A 27182-nucleotide genomic window follows, 5' to 3' on the forward strand; every position below is an offset into this window, starting at 1 on the left:
CATTAGTGTTGCCAGTGAGAAGACCTTCCTCACCTCACTCTTGGTGTTGTCAGACAGCTGTACGTTCCAGGCACAGGGCAGTTTGTGCACCAGGTACGGGTGCTGCTTTATCACTGCATTAAAGATGTCCTGGAGAAGACAGAAGGGATAGAAACACTGCATCAGTACAGAGGCTTTTACATGTACTTCACCATTAATATTATTGATTGCATGTGTGTGTGTGTGCGTGTGTGTGTGTGTGTGTGTGGTGTATGTGTGTGCGTGCGTGTGTATCTGAGTGTGTCCGTGTGTTTGTGAGTATCTGTATATGCGCGTGTATGCGTGTGTGTGTGTGTGCATGAGTGCATGTGTGAGAGTGTGTATGTGTGAGTGTGTGCATGCATGCATGCGTGTGTGTGTGTGCGAAGAATTTTTGAAGAATACCTAGTGTTTAAGAGAGCTTTCGATTGACATGTCAGTAATTAAACAGTACAGGTATCTTGTATCAAAATGTCCTGTACATGTGTGGCCATGTCATGGCAAAGAGGAGGACGAGGACTGACCTGATCAGCCAGGGAGGTACTGAGCATGCTCATGAGCTCCCTCTCTGCCGTCAGCCTCCACATCTGCATCCACTTCATCCCCCTCAGCTTCTCCAGGTGCAGGAGGATCACCCCGGTGTTGAACCCACGACCCTACAATAAACACAGTCATAAACATTACATCTACATCCCTAACCCTTACTCTCTCCCATCCACTTCATCCCCCTCAGCTTCTCCAGGTGCAGGAGGATCACACCTGTGTTGAACCCACGACCCTGCAACAAACACAGTCATGAACATGTACATGTACATGTACGGCACCCTAACTCTAACCCATCCACTTCATCCCCCTCAGCTTCTCCAGGTGCAGGAGGATCACACCTGTGTTGAACCCACGACCCTGCAACAAACACAGTCATGAACATGTACATGTACATGTACGGCACCCTAACTCTAACCCATCCACTTCATCCCCCTCAGCTTCTCCAGGTGCAGGAGGATCACACCCGTGTTGAACCCACGACCCTGCAACAGACACAGTCATGAACATGTACATGTACATGTACGGCACCCTAACTCTAACCCATCCACTTCATCCCCCTCAGCTTCTCCAGGTGCAGGAGGATCACCCCTGTGTTGAACCCACGACCCTGCAATAAACACAGTCATAAACATCTACATCTACATGTACCACCCTAACTCTAACCAAGGAGGTTAAATATACAAGGAGAAAGGACACAATTTGCCTTCTTTCAGGAGAGTGCGTTTCAACAACTTCGCGTCAAGGTGCTAATTACCCCCAATTTGCATCACCCGCGCTGGCTTGGGTCTTTGTTCACAGTCTGTTTTCACAAGATGACCCTCCCAGGAGATGACGATTTTGAGTGGAGTGACTTTGAAATCCAGCGATTTTTAGGACAATTTTAGCGAAATAGGGCACGAAGAAGCATGTAGCGATAGCGACAATCCGACAGAGCAGGCAAATACAAACCCCGTTGCCGCCAGCGGTCAAATACGTGTGCAGTATACGGGTAAACATACAAGAACGCAGGACGGATAGACATATAGACATGGTTAGGTCAAGTCGAGGTTGTCTATAAGATCGAATAAATAAGTATAAGTAAAACTGGAAAGCGTGGCGATTATCTTTATTTAACCACATTGGTTTGATTCGATGTTTGTACACATTCCGGGGTGACATAACAATCATAATGCCGTGTATACAATTCCCTGTGGCTAATACTTTGCTCCAAACCATGCCTATGACTACAAATGAAATCCACAGAGACCAGACTTACACAAAAATAATGCAAAAGTCTTGCGAAGAGTCGAAGAAAACTTGACGGAGTCGAACAACAAAAAATATTACAATGGAACACCAAAGTTATGAACTATCCTAGAAAACCTTCGGTTTTGGTGGGGAAACTGTTATAATATTTTTATAAAGGCATCTAACACAGAATATTCTTCATATTTTTGAGCCAAAACATTCCATGCACAGCTACAAAAAAGCCTGGAAACACACCCATCTTTGTCGCACAGCGATGAAAGACATACCAAAATGGCCGCCTTAGTCCACTCTCGGCAATAATGCCGTCTGCGCAAGTCACATTCGCTTCCCAAATAAGGTAATCCTCGGAAACTGCTGGATTCTTGCTAGTCGCTCGGGCCAGCATCGGAGGGCTTGACGTCACGATCGGGCTCATTAGCATAGAATTTGAATGGTTTTGCCGCCAATGCCTGAGGGGCACTTGCCAGAACAAAGGAGCGCCGCCGGAGGGCGGAAACAATAGATAGCCCCGGGGTTTGGCGGGTCAGTACAATAGCGCACAGCGGGGTGTTAATCCTGTCCGTTCTCCTTGTATATTTAACCTCCTTGCTCTAACCCATCCACTTCATCCCCCTCAGCTTCTCCAGGTGCAGGAGGATCACACCTGTGTTGAACCCACGACCCTGCAATAAACACAGTCACAAACATTACATCTACATCCCTAACCCTTACTCTAACCCATCCACTTCATCCCCCTCAGCTTCTCCAGGTGCAGGAGGATCACACCAGTGTTGAACCCACGACCCTACAACAGACACAGTCATAAACATTACGATCATCTACATCCCTAACCCTTAAACAACAACCCTTACTCTATCCTATCCTAACCCTACCCTAACCCATCCACTTCATCCCCCTAAGTTTCTCTAGGTGCAGGAGGATCACAACTGTGTTGAATCTGTCCTAACCCTTAAACAACAACCCTTACTCTATCCTATCCTATCCTATCCTATCCTAACCCTACCCTAACCCATCCACTTCATCCCCCTAAGTTTCTCTAGGTGCAGGAGGATCACAACTGTGTTGAATCTGAATATCTCTGCATGGGACAAACATAATCACATTTACAATTTGTGACAAGAACACATTAAAAAATGTGTGAATTGATTTTCATGATATTTTGCAGTCGAGATTTATGCTTTCATTACTCACTTTCAGTTTACAGTTCCCAATCATGATCAGTACACTTTGACCTGCTCATCCTTTTTAGTTTCCTAACTAAAATGTATAAGTCTACAACAAAATCAGAAACCTTCCACAAAAAACAAATAAAAACCATTCCCCTCACCAGTGCCGGCCAGGGTCTGTGGTTTTTCCAGATCTTCCCCAGGTACCAGTCGCTTTGGTTCTCCACCAGACCGATTGACTTCTTGTTGCCCTTGAACTTCTTAAAGATTTTCCAGAGCTCCGCGATGTCTGTGGCAAAGGTCACATCTGTGTCCAGCACGATCACCTGGGAAACACAGCAAACATTGAAGTTTAGAAAAAAAATTCTTACTAAGATTATCCCTCTTGGTACAGCATGCAATTGTTTCAGAGGTTAACAACCCTGATTTTCAACCAGGAAATTGTGATTTTAAACCTTGGTCTGAATCTGAATTGGTCAACCATACCTGCCCGTGGCGTCACGGTGGCGTAGTGGCAGAGTGTTTGGCCCCAGAACCCAGAGATACCGGGTTCGAAACCGGGGTTCCCTGATTTGTCCCGTTGACGTTGTGCCCTTGGGAAAGGCACTTTACACGACTTTCCCCACTTGACAGGTGAAAATGAGTACCTAGTTTCGGTTAGGGACGACCCTCGGATAGGACATTAAATGGAGGTCCCGTGTTTGAGGAGAGCCACACCTCAAGCACGTTAAATAACCCAATACACTTATAGAAAAGAGTAGGGGTCCTTCCCGGTGTGTGTGGATCATATAAATCTGTCCGGATATGCAGCTTGTACTCTTCAGTACAAACCTGGTGTGTTACGCCTTCATGCGGTTTACCCGGGGTATGCAATACAAAGAAACAAACAAACCAGTATTGCTGGCATTCTGTGTAACACACCAGCTTTGCAGGCACGCTGCAGCGGCTTGCCATATCACACCAAATTACTGTAGGCACTCGTACAACTTGAAATTGTGTAACGGGGGTTGCCCTACCTTAGGACGCGCCCTAACTTAGGACGGATTTTTTAGTGATCTTGTTCTGCACAAGTACGCCGTGTTTGTGTCCACTGACTATGCTCATAAGGAAGATAAATAAACCAAGTCCATGCACATAATTTTTATTTGCATTCAAAACATATGTGTACATATTCATTTCTTGTTTTGTCGAGAATAGTATTTTGACAATAATGATGGCAACGCTGAGTAGAGGGTCACTGCGTAGCTAGACGGCCCGACACCTAAATATACGACCTGTGCCAAGCAGATTTTCCAATATCATGCACATGAGAAATATAACTTCATAAAACACAAAAAAATTGGGTCCTTAAGTGTTTGTTGAGAAGAAAACCCACCAAAGAAAACAATGTAAACATCGCTGCCGTCTGGCAACGTTGTTTTCCCGCCATTTTTTGGGGCCGCGATGGTGGCGGACGGCAATTCAATGCACAGCTTTGTAACGCTCTAACATGTGATTGGTACCGTCTATGAAAAGGAAACTGAATACAGACATGGCGAAGATATTTCCCAATAAGTGGACGGAGTATTGTTGCTGTAAGCGGTGTCGTTTTTTCGTAATGATTTTGTAAGTCGGGTCGCATGCAAGACGTACGTCGGGCCGCGCGCAAAGTGCGTAGTAGCCTATTTCCCGCCAAAACATGAGCTGGGATGCGCTAGATATAGCCCTTCTCACATGACGTTAGAAGTGCACACAGTCAAAATTTTCCGGTCAAAAGAAAGCTAGAATATAGCAGACTTCAAGCCTTATTTACATTTCCCTAACTTCATCACCAACTTCCGAAGAGAGCAAAATTACCAAAGCGTACTAAGTTAGGCACACTATCTGGCGTAGCACTAAATCAGAAGGTACATTCATGAAAACGTCTCACAGCGTTTGCCGCTTGTAACTCGGAGCGTGAAGGGCACATGAACAGTATGAATACATTTCTTGTCCATGTATGTTCTTTAGATGAATGTGTTCAAAATTCATTCATTAAAACATGACCATTCTCTGGCAACCAGCAATGGAGCGCCGTATGTTCGAGCGCGTAAAAAAACGTCCTATGTTTGGGCGACTCCCGTTAGTTCTCAAAAAGTAGCAGCTCTTACAATGAGACGTTGCGATGTTGATCCCTTGATCAATGTACAAAAAAAATAAGGAATTTACCACAAACATCAAACCTGAATATACTAGACATTGTACATCTTTCATTCTTGTAACGTTTACCAGAAGGAAAGTACCAAATAAAAATAGATTGAGATTTCATGATTGTTAATGCACCTTTTCCAGATCAGTGGGCAGAGCTCTGGTCAGCACCAGTTTCATCAGCCCATACACTCCTGAGTAGTGCTTGTTGGGGATCCACGACACCTCCTCCTGTATGTGGGGGGACAGAACAGAAATCATCAGGATTGTTTCGAAAAAAAAATAGAATAGGGTAACAATACAAGACTTTGGTATTACATGTTAACTTGAATATCACAGAATAATGTGCAACTTAGTAATGTGAATCTTAATGCCTCAGTACGCACTAGATTGTGGTGATGATGAATTTCAATGGACCCAAACAATTTTTCCTCATGTTTTATACTTGCACTTGGACTGCAGAACTTTAAAATCTACAAGAATGCACCAGTAGGACATGTCTTAAAAAGTTGTTGATTGTGACATTGGGCAAATGACAATACTGAGACTTGGTAATTTCACCCAGAAAGCCTTAACCAGGAATCCCTGGAAATAAAAAGGGTATGAGGGGACAAGAAGTACTCATCATAACCAGCACCAGCATTTCTATATGTACAATATAAATGACATTTAAGCACTCACCTTCAAGTTTTCAGCAGAATAAAAGTTTGCAGTAACTGAAAGTACAAAAGAAGCCATTGTTAGGTGTGAAAACATGTACATACAAATGTATATGGACGTGCACATCACAAAATCATCCATTGCATGCTGTATTCAGTAAAGTTGCCTAAGAAGACAACCCAGGGGACCAAAAAATGTGCACAGGTGGACAATATAGACAGGACTAGACTACGGGTAAATAGGACAAATTATCTCAGGGACCACCGAAAAGTGGTCAAATGGCCAGGTGATCCTTATGCAGAGGTGGTTTGACTGTGTTTTTGTATACTCCCATACCCAAACACAATTTCATGGAAGAAAATAAAAGTTTGCTTCAAAGTAGACTGGAGCGGTTCTGGACAGAAAGAATGAAGACCATGTGTAGGAGGGGAAAAAAGCTTACTATTGTCCACCTAATATTTAATCCAATAGAAACCACAGACCTCCTGGAACGTTCCATGTCCTGAGTAGGGTCTGCAGGATGAGTGTAGCGGCCTTGTCGGACATGAAGTGGAAGTGCAGCGGGTTCTTCCTGTAGAACAGGATGGACTTGACCAAGGTCACGACCCCACGGGTGGCGTTGTACCCAGCACACACGATCGCCACCTCGATGGTCTGGGGGGAGTAAAAAATAGGTTTAAACATCAACAAAAGGCAGTTAAGATATTTTCGAGAGTGCCATTGAAGTGAAAACTCCTGTAACATTCACATACAAATTTTAGTCTTTTCTGTGGTCTTTTCTGTGACATCACGACCTGTTGATAAAGTCCATTTCACTTGCACTAGCAGGTTTTGATTGAAAGAAAATGTATTCTATCATATATCAAAATAAACTGCCTTCTGTCTTTTTCTCACTCCCAGCTTTTAATTTCATAATTTTACTACTTGGCCTCTCCCAGTCCTGTGCTTTTAACAGCAATGCTTAATCAGCATAGGCCTAGGGAGACAGTTTGAAAATGTTTAAAACCTACAATACCTTATTTGCCATTTGTTCTATAATTTCCTATCCCTGTTCTTTGTCGATTCTCCTACAAAACTTGATACCTTGTTGTTAACATGTTCTAGATTTGTGTAATAGTATCTTTTAAAGGCACCCAGAGCATTTTATGAGACTTGAAAACTGGAAATATTCTAGTTGCTGTAATCTTTATGAAAATTACAACTAATGCCACTGTTTACCACATTTGCGTTCGGATTTCTTATCAAAAGTGAGCAGAAACGGCACAAAAATAATCTACATGGTGATCTTTCAGTTTCACGCGCCTACTGTAAATACTGCAGATACCATAGCCCCGCCCACCTCCGTCAAAACATAGAAATGTAAAATTAAAACATAAAAATGCAAATATTTGACGGACACACAGTCACTCTCTCATTGGTCGAACCGCTAATTGTGATGGACAGTCAGGATCAGTCTATTAGGGCTTGGATTTTCTATCAGTTCTCACCGCACAACGCCATCATATCTTTGCTCATTTAATTTCGATATGTGATGGAATAGGGTTATTGAAACGTACTATGTGTAGGAATGACTAGAAATTTGAGTTTTTAAATTTAAGTTTTAAGCCTCATAAAATGCTCTGGATGCCTTTAAAAAAAGTCTATTCTTTTATTTGTTAGCAGCATTACCCTTGCCAAACTGTTGTCTGATGTAGCATTAATGCCGCACTACGCGCTCCTTAGCAGAGCACATTGGGCATTAATGCTGGATTCCCTCTGCTCCCTTTGGAACAGAGCATTAATGCCAGCATACACCCCTGTCCATTAATCATCATTTATCACCCAGTCTTCTTGGACTGAAGGGGAAGTGGAAACCCTTTCCCCTGGCTGGTGCCAGTAGGGGTGGTCACACCAAATTAACCCTCTGCCCCCTAACTACAGTCCACCCTTGTTAAAAACCCCAGCTGTTGCAGGGTGCTAATGTATAGGTCAAGCATGACTAAAGGCCGTGGCAGAAAGCACTAATGCTGGAAAGATGCCAACTAATTGGTTCAAGCCTTGGTCCAAGGCATGGCTGCTAGGACATTGAGGGACTGGTATTTGGACAGCCATAATTACCATGAAATTACCATGGCAGTGTGCACTAACCAAGCATTAGTGCTGCATAAGTATTTCTGGCATTAATGCTACATTAGACAACAGTTTGGCAAGGGAGTAAGACAAGAGTTAAGCAGCACCACAGACCTCACACTTGGGGACCTGGTCCTCCACCACACAGTCTGTCTTGTTGTCTGTGTCTGTGTCCGAGTCGTCCGTGCTGGTGTTCTGGGTGTAGATCCCGTCCACATAGTTCACACTCTGCACCTGGTTCTGTGATATTCCACTGGAAAGACAAAAATAACTTTTAGTTAGTTTAACTGTGATTAGTTAAAGGCAACCAAAGCAATATTAGGGCCCAAAACATGGAAATAAAAAAGATACTGAAATCTTAATGGTAGTGACATTTACTAACACTATTTAGCACATTTGCGTAATAACTTCATACTTTGAGCATTTTAAAACCGTGCAAAAACGTGCCGTACGATGATTCCCCTAGTTACGTGCGCCTACAATAACTCCGGGGACCATTTTCAGTGAGTTCTCAAGTCACAACGACGTCTTATTTTTGCATGATGCACGTCGCTATACATTGTGATAGTGTTGTTTAAACTAACCATGTATAGACATGACTAAATAAAATGACTTTCAAAATCCGATTTTTCGGACCCTAATATTGCTTGGGTTGCACTTGGCCTATAAAAGCCAGAACGCATTGTACTTGTGCTCATTCGAGCTCTGACCGTTTGAGAAAGCCACGCACAAGGCAAAACTAGTCTGGGCGTGGGCTTTAATAAAGTTCTAAACGGGAACTATGTGGCTATAGCATGGCTATAGCGTATTTTCCGAAGATGTGGTACGAGTATGTATGGTTGACTTGAGTTTGTCCACTACTGCTTGCTAATGCCTAACTTTTAGTTTGTAGTTGACTTAGTTTAACTCAAGCATGAGAGAGTTTTTCTGGATGACACCTGTGTGTGCATAGATTAGGCCACACCAATTAAATATCTTGGTTAACAGATTTTTTTTAAATTTTAGCACAAAAAAAATCATGAAAACAGAAGGCTGGGGTGAAAACTTGCACCTGACCCTGTTCACTCCCTGAAACTGTGTGCACCAAAGTACAAACTTTCCTCTGAGATTCTGTTTTCCTGTTGATTTTTCAATCTAGCATTCTTTAAAATTCCGTTAAACAAGAAATTAAAATGGTGTGGCCTTATGGCCTGTTTCTAAAAATATGAAATTTTGCTCCTGTCCATACATTGTAGATGAAGAATACAACAGGACAAACACTGCTTACAAGTTGCTGCAAAGACAGAGGTCACTGCATTCTTGGTTGGTTATGACAGGTAACTTATCTGCCATCTTTGTCATCTTGATAGACAAAATTAGCTCCAGGAAATGCTAAGGGTTGCCTAACTACTTCATTGTGCACCGCCTAACTTGACAACATCTCCAACCATAGGTCCTGTTTTCTGCCTAACTCTTTAATGTCCTTGTTGGCTGATTTCATTGCTAACAGGAAACCTATGGAAGATGCTTCTCTCAGGGATTGTACAAGGAGAACGGCCAACATGTAAAACACTCCCCTGTTGCAATTATAAGCTTTGAAATTGAAGTTGATGCCTGAAATAATGGATTCTAATGGTTACTTTTTCATGATGCCTGAAATTGTGTTTCCCCAGAATGTTCCTACTATGCCAATCACTACAAACTATTCACATACTGTATGTATGTACAGCACAATATTGTTAGCCCAAGTTCAACAACCTCTGATGTGTCACAACATGTATAAAGAGTCTCCAAGACAGTAATAATCTTGGAAACAGAGCCTAATTTGAAAGAGTGAAAGAAACCATCTAATCAGGGCTTTACAACCATCCCTTATAACAGAGACATAAGTGCCATAAACTTTCTGCAACTTAAGGTCGACTGCTGACCATGCTCTATCTGCATATTGTGAGGTCACAGAAGTGGTTGATTGCTCAATTCTTTTACAAAGTCTGGAGTTTGACGGTCAAAACTTTGGGCAATTCTGTTTTTTGTGTTGGAAATTACAGTAACTGTTTAACCTTGCTTATATGGTTACTCTTTAGGAACCCAACTTAGCTGTCTCCTAACTGATGATTGTTATACAGATATGTAATTGTCAAAGCAAAACATATGTCTAACCCACCTTAGCTGTCTCCTGACAAATTTTGACAAAATGTGAAGATTTTCCAACCCACCTCAGCTGTCTCCTGAGCATCTGGTTCTGCTGCTCCACCTCCCGGACCCTGTCTGCCAGAACCTGCTCACGACTGCTGAACCCCAGCAGGTTGGAGGAGGAACTACGGACTCCATCTGTAAAGAAAAGTTTCTCATTAGATACTTTTAACAAAGACATTGAATGGCTGAGTGACAAGGCTAGAGGACTCGAGATTGAAGGGTTACGTGTTCGATTCCCGGCATTTCTGGCAAGTGTTTGTGTCCTTGGGAAAGATACTTGACACAACTTTCCTCACTCCATGTACCCAGGTGTAAAAATGGGTAATACTATCTAAATTCGGTTGAGGAGGTAAAAGGCGGTGGAGGGAGAGAGATGAGCTCCGCTGTGCCCTAGACACAGTGGATTAACAACCCACTGCCAATATGGCCTCAAAAAGGCTATGGGACTACTAGAGAAAGAATTAGAGAGAATTTTTTTAGTAAAGACTGCACAGAAGGAAGGGAACCTGGCAAAACTATGAAGTGTGGAGAATAGGGAGTTGACTTTCGGCTTTCTTGTGATTGCAATTCTCTGTGGCCTCAGACCAAATCCAAAACTGCAACACTTCGATCTAAACTATTTGTTGGTGAGTTATGATCATGAACTTCATTGATTATGTTTGTGAAGGCGAAGTGTCATCACTGAAGTTCAATGAACTCTAGTTATGTATTGATACCAAATAGTTTCACCTTGTAATTTTTTAAGGCCACACCAATTTAATTTCGTGGTTAACAGATTTTTATTTTTAATTTTAGCACAAAAAAAATCATGAAAACAGAAGGCTGGGGTGAAAACTTGCATCTGACCCTGTTCACTCCCTGATACTGTGTGCACCAATAGTAAAAACATTCCTTCTTCTTCTTTACTGCTTAGCCTCTGAGATTATCAGCAGTTGCGCATGGGTTAGATACAACACAAGTGCCCGGTACAAACATAACGAAGGGAAAATAAAGGAAAGGCACTAAGGAACATTCCTCTGAGACTCTGTTTTCATGTTGTTTTTCCAATCTAGCATTTCTTTTAAATTCTATTTTATTCCGTTAACCAAGAAAATAAATTGGTGTGGCCTAAGTTAAATTTGGCCTGGGTGCCTTCACAATGTAAGTCTCCAATGTCTACAAAATAATGTACATTCACTTGGTATTCTCTCCCATTGCCACACACACACTGACTGATGATTGAATTTACCACTGGAAGATATCAAATCATCTTCTAATACTTTGATGAAGCTCAGGCGTTAGACAGAGAGATGGCCGGGTCAAATGTACAGTATCTGCATCTTCTTCATCTTGTTTCATCTTTTATTCATTCCTCTTGGACGAGCGCCTTTGGAAAGGCACTTTTGCCTCTGTATTACATAAATGCCAGATCAAGAAAAAGGTCATTCTTTACAGCTTAGATTGTCTTGCACAAAGTGCTTTACATTCTTGGCATCTTCCCAAGCCCTATAAAAGTATATTTATCTAAAGCGATATGCCAAAATTCTGCAATGAAATATGAAACAAGGATTAATGTAATAAGACTTAGGTGGCTGAACATCATCAAATTCTTATCAGATCGTAGTTTCAAAAGTTTGAAAATAAGAGAACTTCGACTAGAGGCACAAACAATTGATTTTATATCTTAGTTCTAACACACTTCACCTATGCTATAGCCTTTCTCCAGGCCAGGAACATCTCTTTTGCTTCCACCAAGGATATTTAAAAATGCTTTTTTTTTCAAAATCTTTCTTTTGACAGATTGGTTGACTAGAATTAAGCTAGTTTCTACTCCAGGTCTGAGATTTGATTCTAACAAAGGTCAGTTTACTGCAAACATTACATTATTCCATTCATATGTTTCAAATGTTTAGAAATAAAACAAATTGTACTATTAAGGGCAAAAAGATTGATTTTATGTCTGACACACTAACCTACATTTTGCATGACCCACTCCCCCAATAGCCACACTTTCTTGCTTTGACCAAAACAAAACAAAAATTTAGACTAAGGCCACAAAAATTGATTTTATGTGACACGCTAAGTTAAACCTAGATCTGACCCTTCCCTCTCCTCTCCAAAAGCCTTTTCAATGTCCTTCTATTGATAGACTGATTTGTAGATTGATTAGTTATGAGCTTGTTTGCCTTGGTCTTGTTGTCAGATCATATCTTTCAAATCTTCAAAAAATAAAACAATTTGGACTAAGACCACAATAACTGACGTCCGATACACCGACCTGCAAGCCATTAATCCTCCCTCCACCCAAAGAATCTCTCTGCTGCTTTGACAAAGGAGCTTTGAAAACACTTTTCAACATTCTTCTTTTGACTGATTGTCAGATTACAATCAAGCATGTTTGGCCCGGTTTCTACCCCAGCCTTACAAGATTGGATATCAACATCGCCTAGTTTACTCCCGACAAGTTTATTGTCTCTGCCCTGTCAAATCTGATTGAGCTGATTCAGTCAGCTCATAAAGACGTGGCTGCTTTTCTCTTGGTTGATCTAATTACTTGTCTCGACGATAATCTGTCAATTACATAGCGCTGGGTCCGATATCCGACTTGGAGGAACCAAGTCAATTGCTTGCCACTGATCCAATCATCTCTCGCACTGTTATCGGCACTGAATGCTAATAGACCCCTTAACAAGTCTGGTGCAATGGGCGAAAACAAGGGTCGGGCGGCAAGACAATGTAAATGATGATTACATGAAATTTACGTATAAACAGTGCCAAAGTTTGGAAAGGGGACTATTCTTAGACTAGTGTTCACACAAAATCCGACATGGATTAACTGAGTCAATTGCATGCCCATAATCCAATCATCTCTCGCACTGTTGTTGGCACTGAATGCTAATAGACCCCTTACAAACTCCAGCGTGTTGGCCGAAAACAAGGGTAAAACAATGAACATAATGATTGCTTAAAATTTAAAGTCAAAATATTTTACCACCCGACCCTCGCATCATCAAGGGCAAGGATTCATGCAGATTAGTGCATTCTTGGAAAAACAGTTAATTCCCATTAGGCCACAGCAAGTAAATTTTATGGATGACATCCTCCGCAGACTCCAAAATTAATGAGATAGGGCAAAAAAAAAACAAGGCGGGCCAAAAAAAACAAGATTCCTATATTTTCAAATTTTGAGATCATAAGTCTTGTTAAACAAGAATTGAGGCCACGAAATATGATATCATGACCAACAGGTATTTAATTCCTGTATTCAACCAATGAGGTTTCATATATAATATAAAACCACCTTGATTCAACATTTAACATGTCCTTGTAGATGTGTATACATCTCAATACACTAACTACAACAAATGCAGAAAAGAACTTGTTGTACCATCATCTGAAGCAACTACGCTGGGAATTCATATGCGATGAAACACCTTGTGTATACAGCTCAATCAACTAGACCCCCCCCCATTATTTATATAATGTTCTTGCTAGAACAAATGCAGAAAACAGCTTGTTATTATACCATCATGGGCAGGAACTACACTGGGTATTCATATGCAATGAAACACCTTAGACTGTCAACATTTACGACATATTTGCCAATTTTTTGCATGTTGACCACCGTCGGAGGGCAATGAAATTTCTTGTTTTTTATTTTGAAATCAGGCGAAAATTAATGAGCGCGCTGATGTCATCCATAAAAATTACTTGCTGTGGCCTTATATGTAATAAATATTTTGAGTCTGGAAAAGATGTATACAATCCATGACAACATATCTCCAGTCATATCTGACCACCAATTTCCTTTTGTCTCTGACCACTTGATTAACTCTGACCTAGAATGGCTGATGACATAATTCTGGATCACGTGTATTGATTTTTTTGTGTATTGACCTGTCGGTAACTCTCACGAGTTTACGTTCGGCAGTGATTGGTCATTATTGATCCTGAAGAGGGCGACAGTGGTCGTTGAAAATTTGATCCGTGAATACCTTAGTGTTGGAAGAAAGTTTAGCACTGTATCATGATTACTACCAACACAGATGTGCTTCCATGATAAGTGTCTTGATTTTGTTTGGTTTTCCTGCATATTGGATGTTGGATCCTTCATTTCCCTGTCCAGCTAATTTCACAGGCGCTTGAGAACGTATGTACATGCATGACCTGGGCCCCACTGGAAATCAGTATAATGATTGTCAATGTTAAAAAGGATATCCAGATGCCCTGATGACGGTCAGACAGCCAGGTAATAAATTACATGTATATACAAGGCAACAGTTACTCTGACTGACTTTGCTACCTGAAGCGTCTGGCTATCCTAAATCTAATAGTATCCAGTTGCTTGAGTAACTGTTACCCTGAAATCCAGATGTTTCTAAAATGATAAGAATACAGAACTACAGATAAAGGGATATGCATGCATAAAAAATTAAAAGGAAAGAAAAATGGAAAGAATGTAAGAAAGACACAAAGAGGGAAACAAAGGATGAAAGTAAAAAAGAGGGGAAAAAAGACAGAGTAAAGGAAGGAAGCACTTAAGGACGCGAAGGAGGACGAATAGAAGGAAAGGAGGGAAGGGAGGAGGGATAGAGGGAAGGAGAGGCTCAAGGAAGGAAAGAAGAAATGGAAGGAAGAAGAGAGGAAGGGAAGATGAACCATGAGAAGGAATGAAAGGAGGAAGGCAGGACGGAACAAAGAAAAGGATAGACTAGAGGTCAAAAGGAAGAAGCAAATAAAGAAGAAAGAAAGAACTCAAGGGCTGAAGAAAAAGAAAAGACACAGAGAGGGGGAAATGGGAGAAACATGATGAGGAACAATTGTTAGAACTTTTCTCTAATCAAGTTATTCACCATAACATGAGAGGCTGAGGTACAGCACCGTAACCACGGTTACTCATCATAACGTGAGAGGCTGAGGTACAGCACCGTAACCAAGGTTACTCACCATAACGTGCATGATTCAGGTACAACAGGGTTACCATGGTTACTCACCATAACGTGCGAGGCTGAGGTACAGCACCGTTACCACGGTCACTCACCATAACGTGCATGATTCAGGTTCAACATGGTTACCATGGTTACTCACCATATCGTGCGAGACTGAGGTACAGCAGCGTAACCAAAGGAACGCCCACCAACAACACTAGCAGCAGGAACCTTCGCCGCACCCGCCACATCGGACCGACGACCAATCACAGCGCACGATCACCGCCAGCCACTAACGCATGCTCGACGCACCTGCAGGAAATACAACAACATTTCTGTCAATCAACTCATCTGTACAAATTTCAAATTGTCCTTTTGATATAGGATAATAGATGTGAAAAGTACACAATGTATGCACATTGTATTCTTGGGGTCATGTGGCACAACATGCAGCGTGTCCGGGTCAAAATCAAGTGGTCCCGGGTTCGAATCCTGCCCTGTCACCATTCTTGTGCCTTTGGAAAAGGCACTATACACGACTTTCCCAACATTCCAGAAAAGTCGTCATGAAGATTGTGGGCATTAAAGGAACAAATAAACAAACAAATATTGCACATTTCAGTTTTGAGAAAGTACTAGCGAAACTAACAAAACGTTGGCAGATTTCTCTATTGTTGTGAAGGAAGTACTATAATATCAACCCAATGAAACTACTGTATTCACAATCACAGAGGAAAAAATGCAAATGTTTCAGTTACTGTACAAAGACTAAGTACATTTTTTACATCACAGCCTAGGAGCGTCCGTAGTGACATTAATATTTCTAAAGTTCCGCCATGTCCTTGACATAAATACGATACTATATATAACGCAATAACGATCACAATCAGTATAACACTGCATGATTTCCGATAACCTGCTCATCAGGGCTTCATTCCCAAATGCCTTGCACGTCAGTGTCAATGCAAGGGAAAATTTGCAAAAAAGTTGTGACAGTCCATTGAGATACCCACTTTAGTTTCCTTCAGTCCCTCTATGTCCTTGACATAAATACGATACCATATATAACATGATAACACAAGACCGATGAGAATCAGCACAAGAGATATGGAAGTGGCAGTGCAGCACATCCATCCTACAATGACCTACATGCAAGGCACAGATTCTGTGCCAGACATGTACAAAGTTGCTGGAAAGGCACGGGCTGTTGTATGCATAACAAAAGTACCGACATACATGTACATCATTTGTGGTTCTGGGAAAATGACAGCACTGAGACAGTATTCGACCGGTTTCGACTTTATTCGTCTTTATCAAGAAAAGTACCAACATACCCAATGTGATCGAATACATTTATCGGACCATGAGGCCACACCATTTTAATTTCTTGGTTAACGGAATTTAAAAAAAAATGCTAGATTGCAAAAAGCAACATGCAAACAGAATCTCAGAGGAAAGTTTGTATTTTGGTGCACACAGTTTCAGGGAGTGAACAGGGTCAGGTGCAAGTTTTCACCCCAGCCTTCTGTTTTCATGATTTTTTTTTGGCTATTCAAAAATTTTAAAAAAATCTGTTAACCAAGAAAATAAATTGATGTGGCCTGATTCTAAAAACATTATTCAGCCAGGAAGTGGGGCGAGTACAAAATGTGGCGCTGTCAGCATACAAAATACGGTCCATGAATATGCATTGATATGTGGTTCGCGTGTTTATTATTAATTGCGTGGCATTTTGAGAGCGCTCCCTGGGAGTTGTGTTACGGTTGGCTGGGGATTTGAAATAAGCATGGAACAAATTTCTAGCTCAAGGACGAGGCTTTGAAAGGGATAAGATAAATTTTTTGACCCATCTCAATGGATTTATGCCCAGTAAGTCATCTTTGCAAACAAAACTGAACACTGGAAGCCTATTGTTGTGTGTCATGTACTGATGTGCTCTACCTGAACAATAAAAGAAGCAAACTTAGTAAACCGAACTAAGAACAACTTTAAAAACCTTTAGTAATCACTGAAAAGTCATCTCTGTAAGCTAGACATAATATCGGAAGCTTTTTATTAGCTAGGATGTACCGAAGTACTCTATCTGAACAATAAAAGTTGCAAACTTTCTAAACCAACAGCAACTTTTAAAACCTTTAATAGTCACTGAAATGTCGCTCATGTGTACATTGTGCATCAATAATTGTCATTCAGTGAAGCAAAAAGAACCTATAAAGCCTTCGGTTAATCTGAATGGATTGAATTGTTACAACTGAGCGAAGCAAAGTTTCAACTTTGCAACCTACTAACAACGTTACAACCTCTACTGGTTACCTGCTACTATGTATATTAAAGGCACCTTCCAGATGACAACTGTTGAATCTATCTAACATATAAAAATGCATACTCTTCTGACACCAAGGTCTCCAGATATGATCTGTGATTCTCATCCCTGTCCTTGGTGCTGAACAGCAGACATTTCAACAGAGATGCTAAAACTTCATTGACTGATCATTCTACAAACTTTAACAATGTCTACCTAGCTAATCGCTGACTACTCAAGGACCTACCAGCTACCAGAAAAATGGGAAATTCTGAATAGATAAAGAAATACTAATACAGAAGACGAGAAATTGAAGAGATTCTTGTCAGCTCTAGATGTCGAACAAAATGTGCCTGTTGTATGACAGAAAAGTTGTAATGAATTCTTCTTGACCATCAGATGTGTTGTAGCCTTGTTTAACATCATAGGACATAATAATCGTACAACATAAGTGACTGCAACTACATTGTAACAGCTATTCCCTACCAGACATCAGGTTTGATCCAAACACATTATCCATGGCTAAAGCCATGTAACGACCACCTAATGGAAGGTCCAGTTATGTATAAGAAACATCAGGGCATGCCCAACAAATCACCAAACCCATTAAAAGCCCAGACTGTCTCCTCAACAATTTGTCTTTGTCAAGAACCTTTCAGCACTGCAGTTTGAGTGACAGATGAAGCAATAGACAGGAAAAAGGATCCTGACTCTAACCCCTCCCTACGGTCCTGCAATCAAACCTGACCCACTATCCACTATGGATTGATCCCTGTGATTTTCATATCCCTGTCCTTGGTGCTGAACAGTAGCTGCTATAAACTATAATAAGTTCATTATGTAATCATTCTACAAAGGGTCAACTTAACTTAATTTACAGGGGAAAATGAAGCACAGTGGAAAGAAATGAAGAAAGACTGAATGCAGCCAGAGGTTGTTTCCACAACTACCTGAGCTGCAGAACACAGTGGATCATCATCATTGATCCATGGACCAGAAGAACTGGGGCAGGAAAAAAATATAAAGAGAAACGTCGGAGTTGACAAGCAGGGAGGATAAGCGGTAAAGACAGTAGCAGAACTAAAAGGTACAGCAGGAATATGCCCCATTCATCAACGTGACAGGTGGATTAGAGTTCAATCTGGGGCAAAGCTTAGATCTACTAAGTACCACTTAGAGGTTTGTGCTTCGGTGTGGTCGAAAGAGTGGTAATAGTTGTTTCAGCCATCTTGGGCCTGACCTTTCGGTTCCATTTGTGACCCGAACTGTCGTCTGCAATGTTTGTCAGGATCACAAGTTTAATAGTACACTTTTTCCTGATGTACATACGAAAACTTGGGCCAGAATGCTTGAGGACTAGACATTTTGCTTCACCCCAAAACAGGCTTTTAGATAGGCATGCGTCCTTGCGTCATTTGGACGCATGATACTAAAATAACAAGGAAATTGGATGCCCTCTTTTTCAGCTGGTCACACAGAGGATCCCCTGTTGATTACATATGTTACTGTTGATTACTATGCACAGTTACCAAAAAATTGATCATCCATAGAGCCCATTGGGAGACGGATAGGGGAACCAGCTGTTTTTAGTGCTTAAAATGGTCTGATAATATGATATTAAGAATAGAACACACCTAACCCCTGCATCAAAGCACCCCCCCCCCCCCCCCCCCAATTTTGGCCCCCTTTCCTATAAATCCTAGCTAAAAACCTGCTCCAAAAGAAGAAAAAAAATCTTGTTTTACGCTTTTCTGTCTATCTGTGTGTCTGCCTGTCTGTCTGTGACTTTCTATGATTCCTAATACTGTATACACTATACAGCATTACAACACATCCTCAGTGCTAGTATCTTTGTCTGTGGGCCTGGGAGGGCTACAAAGCAGTATAGGTAAGGGGGCGAAGTCTGCCATCTCTGATTGCATAATGCTCATCACTGAACAACAAGGGAACTGACCTTCTATGAAAGTTGGGATGTGTTCCTGATACATATAGAGATGAGCTAAATACATCTTTTTGTACCCTTCCACTGGGTTTGAATGGTCTAACAACTGATGTGATAAGTGCACACACCCCTACACACAAATCAATACCCTCTGTTTTGCTGGAGAAAGTCGGTACTAAGGCATGTACAAGCCCTACATTAAACAGAGTTATCTTATATTTTGTTATGTTATAGATATAAGGCCACATCATTTTAATTTCTTGGTTAACAGAATTTAAAGAAAGAATGCTAGATTGGAAAATCAACAGGAAAACAGAATCTCAGAAGAAAGTTTGTACTTTGGTGCACACAGTTTCAGACAGTGAACAGGGACAGGTGCAAGTTTTCACCCCAGCCTTCTGTTTTAATGATTTTTTAGTTGCTAAAATTTTACCCAAAAAATCTGTTAACCAAGAAATTAAATTGGTGTGGCCTAATGGATGGCTATGTGAAATTTGCTTTTGTTAAAATTAAGCTTTTTCAAGTAGCTAGTGGTAGTGCTACGACTATGCTACGGCCAAGCACACTGGGTCAACCCAACTCTTCTTGATATTAGTGTGTTGGGTTATGTTATGTGCAGTTTATGTTATGTAGAAATGGGTGGATCCATTCTTTATTAAGTCCATTAAAAAATCCCTGCACTGTGCTGCCCTGATGCTCACCTACATGTGGCATGTTCTCTCACTAGCAAATTAAATGTCAGAGATGCCTGCCACCGAGAAATGGGTTATTGATTACAAAGCAGAAGTTGGAAGGCATCTTCTATTCAGATGTAAATGCAGGGACCACTTGTTGGTTCGTGAGGTATGCCGTCCGTGCCCGCTATGGTTCCCAAGGGACCCACAAATGGTGGGGGATAAAGCCAGGCTTAATTGTGGAGAAAATGGTTTGGTTACTGTTAGTGAGGCTGGGGCTGCAATCTTGGCAGGCAAATGTCAACTGTGGCTCTATATTAAGGTCTCATTCCTGAGTTACTCCGTGTGTAGACTCCCAAAGAGTCCGTGCTCAAAAAATGAACGGCTGCATGAACGTGTGTATATATCGGTGTAAAATCCCTTTTAGCTAGCCCAACTGATCTCAGGCGTCAAACTGATGAAAGTTTGTCTGCAACGAAGGAAATTAACAGGTCAAGTTCGGCAGCCGCGCACGAGGTAAGATGTCCACAGCTATCTACCCTTTCCCAAGTACATACTGTATAATGTATTCATTTAATGAAAAGTACATTATTCAGGTCTATGATTCCAACCAAACACACTGTACTGCCAACTTTGTATGCTTTCACCTATTCATCTTGCAGATCCATGTAAAATCAGGGGCATACTAACACTCATGTACCATCTACTTCACTATTGGTGAAAATGTGAGTCTGAGTCCTGTTGTCTGTTTGTAACTTCGACACAGGGGAGGAGAGAAGTAAGAAAAAGATTTTATGTCACCCACCATGACAGTACCTCTAAAAGCATCAGACTGCATTTGTACAAATCTCAGGAAATACAAAATACATTGACCCTTTCACGCCCCTAATGCTGTGATGTCTGCCCCCAGACAGGAACACATTTCTCAGCGGCCACGTCTGACCTTCCAATCACTGAGGTGGTTACTGATGCGTGACACAGGGCGTGCCGAGGGAACTGAAATGTGTACAACTTTGGTCACCTATTCATCTTGTAGATCCACAAAATGAGGGGCAATTTTACTAGTTAAACACTCACGTACCATCTTCTTCACTATTTGTGAAAATTCGAGTCTGAGTCCTGTTGTCCGTTTGTAAATTCAACACAAGGGAGGAGAGAGGGAAGAAAAAGCTTTTACATCACCCACCACGACAGTAGCTCCAAAAGCATCAGACTGTATTTGTACAAATCTCAGGAAGTACAAAATACATTGACCCTTTCACGCCCCTAATGCTGTGATGTCTGCCCCCAGACAGGAACACATTTCTCAGAGGCCGCGTCTGACCTTCCAATCACTGAGGTGGTTGGTGACGTGTGACACACTGTGTGCGGAGGGAACTGAAATGTGCACAACTTTCGTCAGATGTCGCAATAAAAATGCCAGCTGTCATCTCTTCTTGTGGCATCAAAAAGCATTCAGCCACGCCAATTTAATTTGTTGCTTCTTGGCATAGCCTGTCCTGTTTTTCCCATTTTGAAAAAAAATTGGGTCACTATTCTCATTCACAAATCTTAAGTCCCAATTTTACTATCTGTTCAGTTGTAAAACTCAATAGCCACCAAAAAAAGATTATAAAGGCCTGGAGTTTGCTCACTTCCCACCCCAACATTCTTTCAACTCCTTGTTTCCTGCTCAAGTCAAAATTGGCCTGTAGCCACTTGGCACGCATACGATCTATCTCATTCAAATGATTCATTCACATAAAAATGATGAGCTTTATCAACCTCTCTGATGTTCAGCATAACTGCAAGAATAACTTGGGTAGGTAATAAACTCATTCAAGTATATCTATGGGAAGTGATGCCTCACTATCTAAACCTGAACAGAACAGTGCAATACATTAAAGTGCTGTAAGTGCCTTTAAGTTTGCGAGGATCTGATTTTGCGGTGGGGAGAAAATGGACTGTTTGCAGCGTTCTTTGGTTTGTGGCTGAAACAAGAGGGCTGGGCAGAGGACAGAACAAGCAATTTTGTGGTGATTTTAAGTTTAAAGAAGTCCTAAACTCCATAGGGGGGAGTTATTTTCCAATGGATCGTAGTTTTAGGAAGTAGAATTGAATATTCTTTACAGTATACGATTAAGTACCCACTAGTCCCGTGCGCATCCAAAAGCATTCAGTATTCTACCAAAGTCCCCAGGTGACCCTCAGCCTATGTGTTTTTTACAATGTGCCTGACAATGCCTGACAAAAGTTAGATTACAAAAAGAATGTCAGGGTGGTTAAGAAAAACTGGTTTTACTATGCGTTCTTTTTAACAATTGGCCTTCTTATTGTGCTTAACCACCCTCATTTACGCCGAAAATATCCACGTTTAAAAATGTATGTTTACGCACAGGGAATACACTGGTAGGGTCTCCAGGGGTTTAGTGAGTATCATATTGTTTTAAAAAAGACACCTTTTGTAATTCACCACAAGCGGAATTCTGTACAAAGTCGGCTGATTATGTATTGATTGATACATAATCTAGTGGAAAATAACACCGCCTTCTGGAGTTTAGGACTCCTTTAAGTGGTGAAGTGAAAACAGCGAACTTTAATTAAAGTTGAAACCACTGTAAACATTTAAACATTGCTGAACCTAGCTCACAAGGATGTGACTTGACAACGTAATTAGATCAGGACATATTGATTCATTTAATATTCATAACATTTTTCAAGATGGGAGGCAAAGTGTGACAGACTGATCTAGATTTATGTACCGATTCTTGATTGGGATTAATACACTAATGGGAAATGGTGGGAGGAATATGTTTTTATTTCAGATGCAGATAAAAAAAGTTTTACTTTCAAGTTCTGTGCCTTAGGCAATCTGAAACTGTTAACCTTCTCCCCGCTGCATTATTCTATAACCAATAGGGAATTGGGTGCAAAACAGCTACTTCAGTGTGCTAAAGGTTAAGTTCACGTGTGTGGCCAACATAACTTATTTTAGACCTTAATTCCTCTCGCAATGTATCATTGGCTAACATTTCAGACAGCGTTTCTCCACAGACTATGGTCTTACGCTGCTTTTGCCATATCTACTATTGCTTTAAATCCTGGTCATTTACCACCGTTCTCCTTCAGGTAATCAGAACATAAAAACCACTGTCTGTTCTTCTTTGCGGAGCATTAGGACAATTATGTATGCTTCTTATCAGGTATGTTTATATCCAATAATTACATCCCAAATGGTACAAGTATACAGTAGGATTAAGAAAGGAATTCAACTCCCGCATTTTCCCTGTCTCCATATATATCCCGTATTAGTCACGTTACAGAAATCGTGTCTGGGAGCTAAACAGGCAGGAGGGAGAAAACGCCACATCTCCAGCTCTGTAACAAATCGATAAGTACCTCGGCAGACTGCAATGTGTCAAGCTCAACTTGCCTGGGACAGGAGGAGGAATTTGTGCTGTGCAGCTTGAGCTGGAAAATTGTAGCAAGCAAGGCCTGGGGACAACAGGATATGCCACAGACTTTATAACCACAATGTTATCAGTACCATGGACAGGGTGGTAACAGTAAATAACAGAAGGGGTCCACTGAACTTTAACAAGACCTACCATTTTAGTAACATAAACTGAGGTAGCAATACTGCTGATACAAGGATTTTTGAAAAAAGAAGAAATTTCATAAGAACTACCTTTTCAGTACCATGGACAGGGCTAGTAACAGTAAATAACAGAAGGGATCCACTTGACTTTAACAAGACCTACCATTTTAATAACATACACTGAGGTAGCAATACTGCTGATACAAGGAATTTTTGAGAAAAAAAGAAGAAGAAATTTCATAAGAACTTTCTTTTCAGCAACAGCGATAAGAGAAGGGATCCACTGAACTTTTACAGGACCTGCCATTCTAGTAACATAGACTGAGGTAGCAATGGTGCCATTACAAGACATTCCTTGAACTCGTAAGAACTGCCTTTTTAGTACCATGGACAGGTCTAGCCACAATTATGACAAGGAATCCAATGAACTACTGAACAACAATTACTGTTTCAGAACTATGGACAGGATACTAGCGGCGCATGCACACGAGGTTCCATGAACTTCCACAGCGACTTAACTTTCAGTACAGTGGAGAGGGATGATAATGATACAGAGATGACTGTCATATGTGATATATGTACAGTCAGTGGGCCTTTCAAGACCCGTCAATATTCAAGAATTTTGTCTACAGATATCTCAATGAGACGAGAGCAACACTAACTCCCCTCAGCTGACTGTGATATTGATGGTATGAAATGGACCAATATATCTGGGGACTTGAGAATGGCTTTGCACATTTTGCTTTTATCATAGGCAAACGATAAGTAAAGGGTGTACACACCAGAAATGTTGATGTTATCTGCAACTTTTCAGAATAAGACAAATGGCTTACATTGACTGAGCAAGGCTGGATCTTGAACCACTATCCTCTAGGTGAAACTCTTTCCCATCTCCCACTGGTTCCAATAATGCTACTGCAGGAGACTTGCTGAACTTTCACAAGAACAACGCTTTCAGTACCAAGGACAAGGATAATGATGCAGAGAGCTCACAGGGGTTCACAGGTTTGCCTCACAGCACTGGAAGGGGCCACACAAGGGTTTCTTACAGGTAACTCTGATTATTGTTACAAGGAAGAGAGGGGCAAGACTGGATCTGAGGAGCTCACCTGTAAGACCCAAGCAAGGCTTAAGTAATCCCTCGAGTTTTCTGAGTTCAATCTCTTTCCATCAGGCTCTAATGACCGATCGCAATATCCATTTGGGTCCACAATCCACAAGGCCGATATCCACTGGGGTCCACAGTTACAGGCTGTCCAGATTGTTACATCTGCCTGCAGCCGATGTTTACATCCCAACGGCTCCGAAGAAGCTCCCATTAAACTAAATAACCGTGAAGCCGTAGGAGTTGAACTCTCTGCTTTTATGGTTGCTCCGACCGTGCCTTTTGCTCCAGCAGAGCCGAATGGAAGTCCATTACCCAGTTGGAATGGAACAACGCGCTGCCGGTCAATAAGGCGAGATTATTCACAGGTTGTTGACTCCGTCTTTAGGTTTCTTTCAGGCGCTGTAGAGTCTTTGGTAAGAAATGCTTGGATGATCATTGAGGCTGTTAAGTGCTGTCAGTTACACACCCTTTCCAAAAGAGGCTGCGAACGTTGAGCATCTAAATATTTATATCAACAAACACATTTTACAGATAAAGACCGTTTTGTGTGCTTTGTTGTCTTTTAAATCATACTCTTTTCATCATGCACAATATTCCAACTGTAAGATCAAGCGTCACACATCCAATTTCGGTTGCTCAAGGGTTGCTCAGCGATCACTGTAAGGTGGAAAAGAAGCCTAACTGCAAGCTATCCTCTAGGTGAAAGTCTCTCCCATCCCCCGCTGGTTCCAATAATGCTACTGCAGGAGACTTTCTGAACTTTCACAAGAACAACGCTTTCAGTACCAAGGACAAGGATAAAAATGATGCAGAGAGCTCACAGCTCACAGTTAGGCCCATTTATCTTTGAGTAACAGTAAGTGCAGACACCTTTCATAGTACTAGTAGTTGGACAATACCTTTTACATCTTAAGGGTTTTGTTGTCTTTCAAATCATGCTCTTAACAATGTGCATTAAATTCCATTTCTAAAATCAAGTACAACATTTAATTTTGGTGATCAATGATTGCTTAGCAATCACCATCAAGTGGAAAAGAGGCCTAACTACAAGATAGATGCGCCCATTTATCTTACATGAGTAACAGTAAGAGCAGACGTCTTTCAAAAAGCGTGATTTTGACATCCGCAAGAGTTAAGTAGGCAAACGGAGGATTGAGCTGTCATCGTCCAACACAAACCTGACAAACTGCAGCCCATCTCCTGGCAGTTCGATCATCAGTCTCCTAACAATCTCATTCCAATACCTTTCAACGAACATCGATAACAACCAAATCATCCACAAGGCCTATCGAAAAGACCCCCATTTTCTCTAAATTGCCCAAATCTGCCCATCTCAACTACTTATCTCCATAAAACAAACGGCTGTTGCTTCGTAATCACAACAAATGACTCATATACTTCACAACATTGAAAAGACTTTTGGCTAGTACTCAATGTCTAGGAGAAACGACATCCTCGCGACCCAGTCACGTTGCCAGGTCAGAGTAATTGACCATTATTTTCAGTTAAAAGGATATAAGAGATGCCCTCCCACCTGTCTGACTTCTAATCAAGAAGTCACAGAATCCTGACTCTCGGCACCTCCCACTCATCTGCGGACTGGAAATTACAGCTATTGTTCGACCGAGATTCCACTTACTGAGCATGTATTTCCCACAGTGGTGATCACGTGAAGACAACGGGGTTATCCCTGTAGCTCATCTAGTCACAGCCTCATCACAGTTGAGCTCCTGGTTCCAATTAGTTGGTAACTGTGGGACCCCGGTTCAATCCTGGGGTCGGGACATATCGGTTGGGGCTGCACCAGTCTTTTGGATGGGATGTAAATTGGGGTTCCTGTGTTCAAGGAGGTGCCTGAAGCACGTTAAAGGGGAAGGGCTAGCAACCCCTCCCTGTAAAAATATACCCTGCTTTTGAAACAGCAAGGAACCTTGCTGCCCTACGTGCCACTAAGCAGTACAAGGATTTGAACAAGTGGGAAAGAGCTAGCAACTCCTCCGTGTGAAAATATACCCTGCTTCTGAAACAGCATGGAACCTTGCTGCCCTATGTGCCACTAAGCAGTACAAGGATTTGAACAAGTGGGAAAGAGCTTGCAACTCCTCCGTGTAAACATATGCCTGCTTCTGAAACAGCAAGGAAACTTGCTGCTCCACATGCCGCCAAGCACTACAAGGGCCTGAACGAACGAACGGTGAAGACAAAAGGGACGTGTGCCCTGCAAGCCTGGCAATCTGCGTCTGTCAGCACGCGGCCGAGATTGCTACAAGCGTTTAATAATAAATCACATCAACAGTCTCGGCGCATCTCCCTGGGATCCGGGGAGTGCCGATGGTAATTGGTTTGTGTTGATCATCGGCAGTGCAGCGGGATTCACTTCAGGTTCGGGTAAGCGTTTGTCTTGGTCTAATTTCATGGTTTTCCGTCCGCACGCTTTCCCATGAGAGGGAGAATTAGTCACAAACGTCGAGGGTTTGATGAGTAATCAACTCCGCGTGACCTGATTGTGTAGGGAGGATCGGGTGAATGAACTTGTTCTGTTCTCAAGGACACCCTTTTTACAGCTAAGTTAGGCCATGTTGAT

General features: G+C 41.6%; 1 protein-coding gene across 3 annotated transcripts in view; it reads right to left on the reverse strand.

The window, feature by feature from the left end:
- The window catches only part of LOC136431305 (xylosyl- and glucuronyltransferase LARGE1-like), a 139722-nt gene that overhangs the window by 12448 nt on the left and 100092 nt on the right, over nucleotides 1–27182 (reverse strand). For 2 of the 3 annotated variants that reach the window (XM_066422631.1, XM_066422630.1), the window contains exons 5-13: nucleotides 15156–15307; nucleotides 10109–10223; nucleotides 8028–8166; nucleotides 6287–6458; nucleotides 5826–5860; nucleotides 5280–5375; nucleotides 3140–3304; nucleotides 543–674; nucleotides 34–129 (exon numbers count right to left, since the gene is read on the reverse strand). In XM_066422631.1, the coding sequence (XP_066278728.1) occupies nucleotides 34–129; nucleotides 543–674; nucleotides 3140–3304; nucleotides 5280–5375; nucleotides 5826–5860; nucleotides 6287–6458; nucleotides 8028–8166; nucleotides 10109–10223; nucleotides 15156–15246 (1041 nt within the window). In that variant the 5' untranslated portion in view covers nucleotides 15247–15307. Of the gene's footprint in view, nucleotides 1–33; nucleotides 130–542; nucleotides 675–3139; nucleotides 3305–5279; nucleotides 5376–5825; nucleotides 5861–6286; nucleotides 6459–8027; nucleotides 8167–10108; nucleotides 10224–15061; nucleotides 15099–15155; nucleotides 15308–27182 lie in introns of those variants that run through there. The other variant, XM_066422632.1, reaches the window with a different exon arrangement.

This window comes from Branchiostoma lanceolatum, chromosome 3 (assembly GCF_035083965.1).
Source record: "Branchiostoma lanceolatum isolate klBraLanc5 chromosome 3, klBraLanc5.hap2, whole genome shotgun sequence".
Classification (NCBI taxonomy): Eukaryota; Metazoa; Chordata; class Leptocardii; order Amphioxiformes; family Branchiostomatidae; genus Branchiostoma; species Branchiostoma lanceolatum.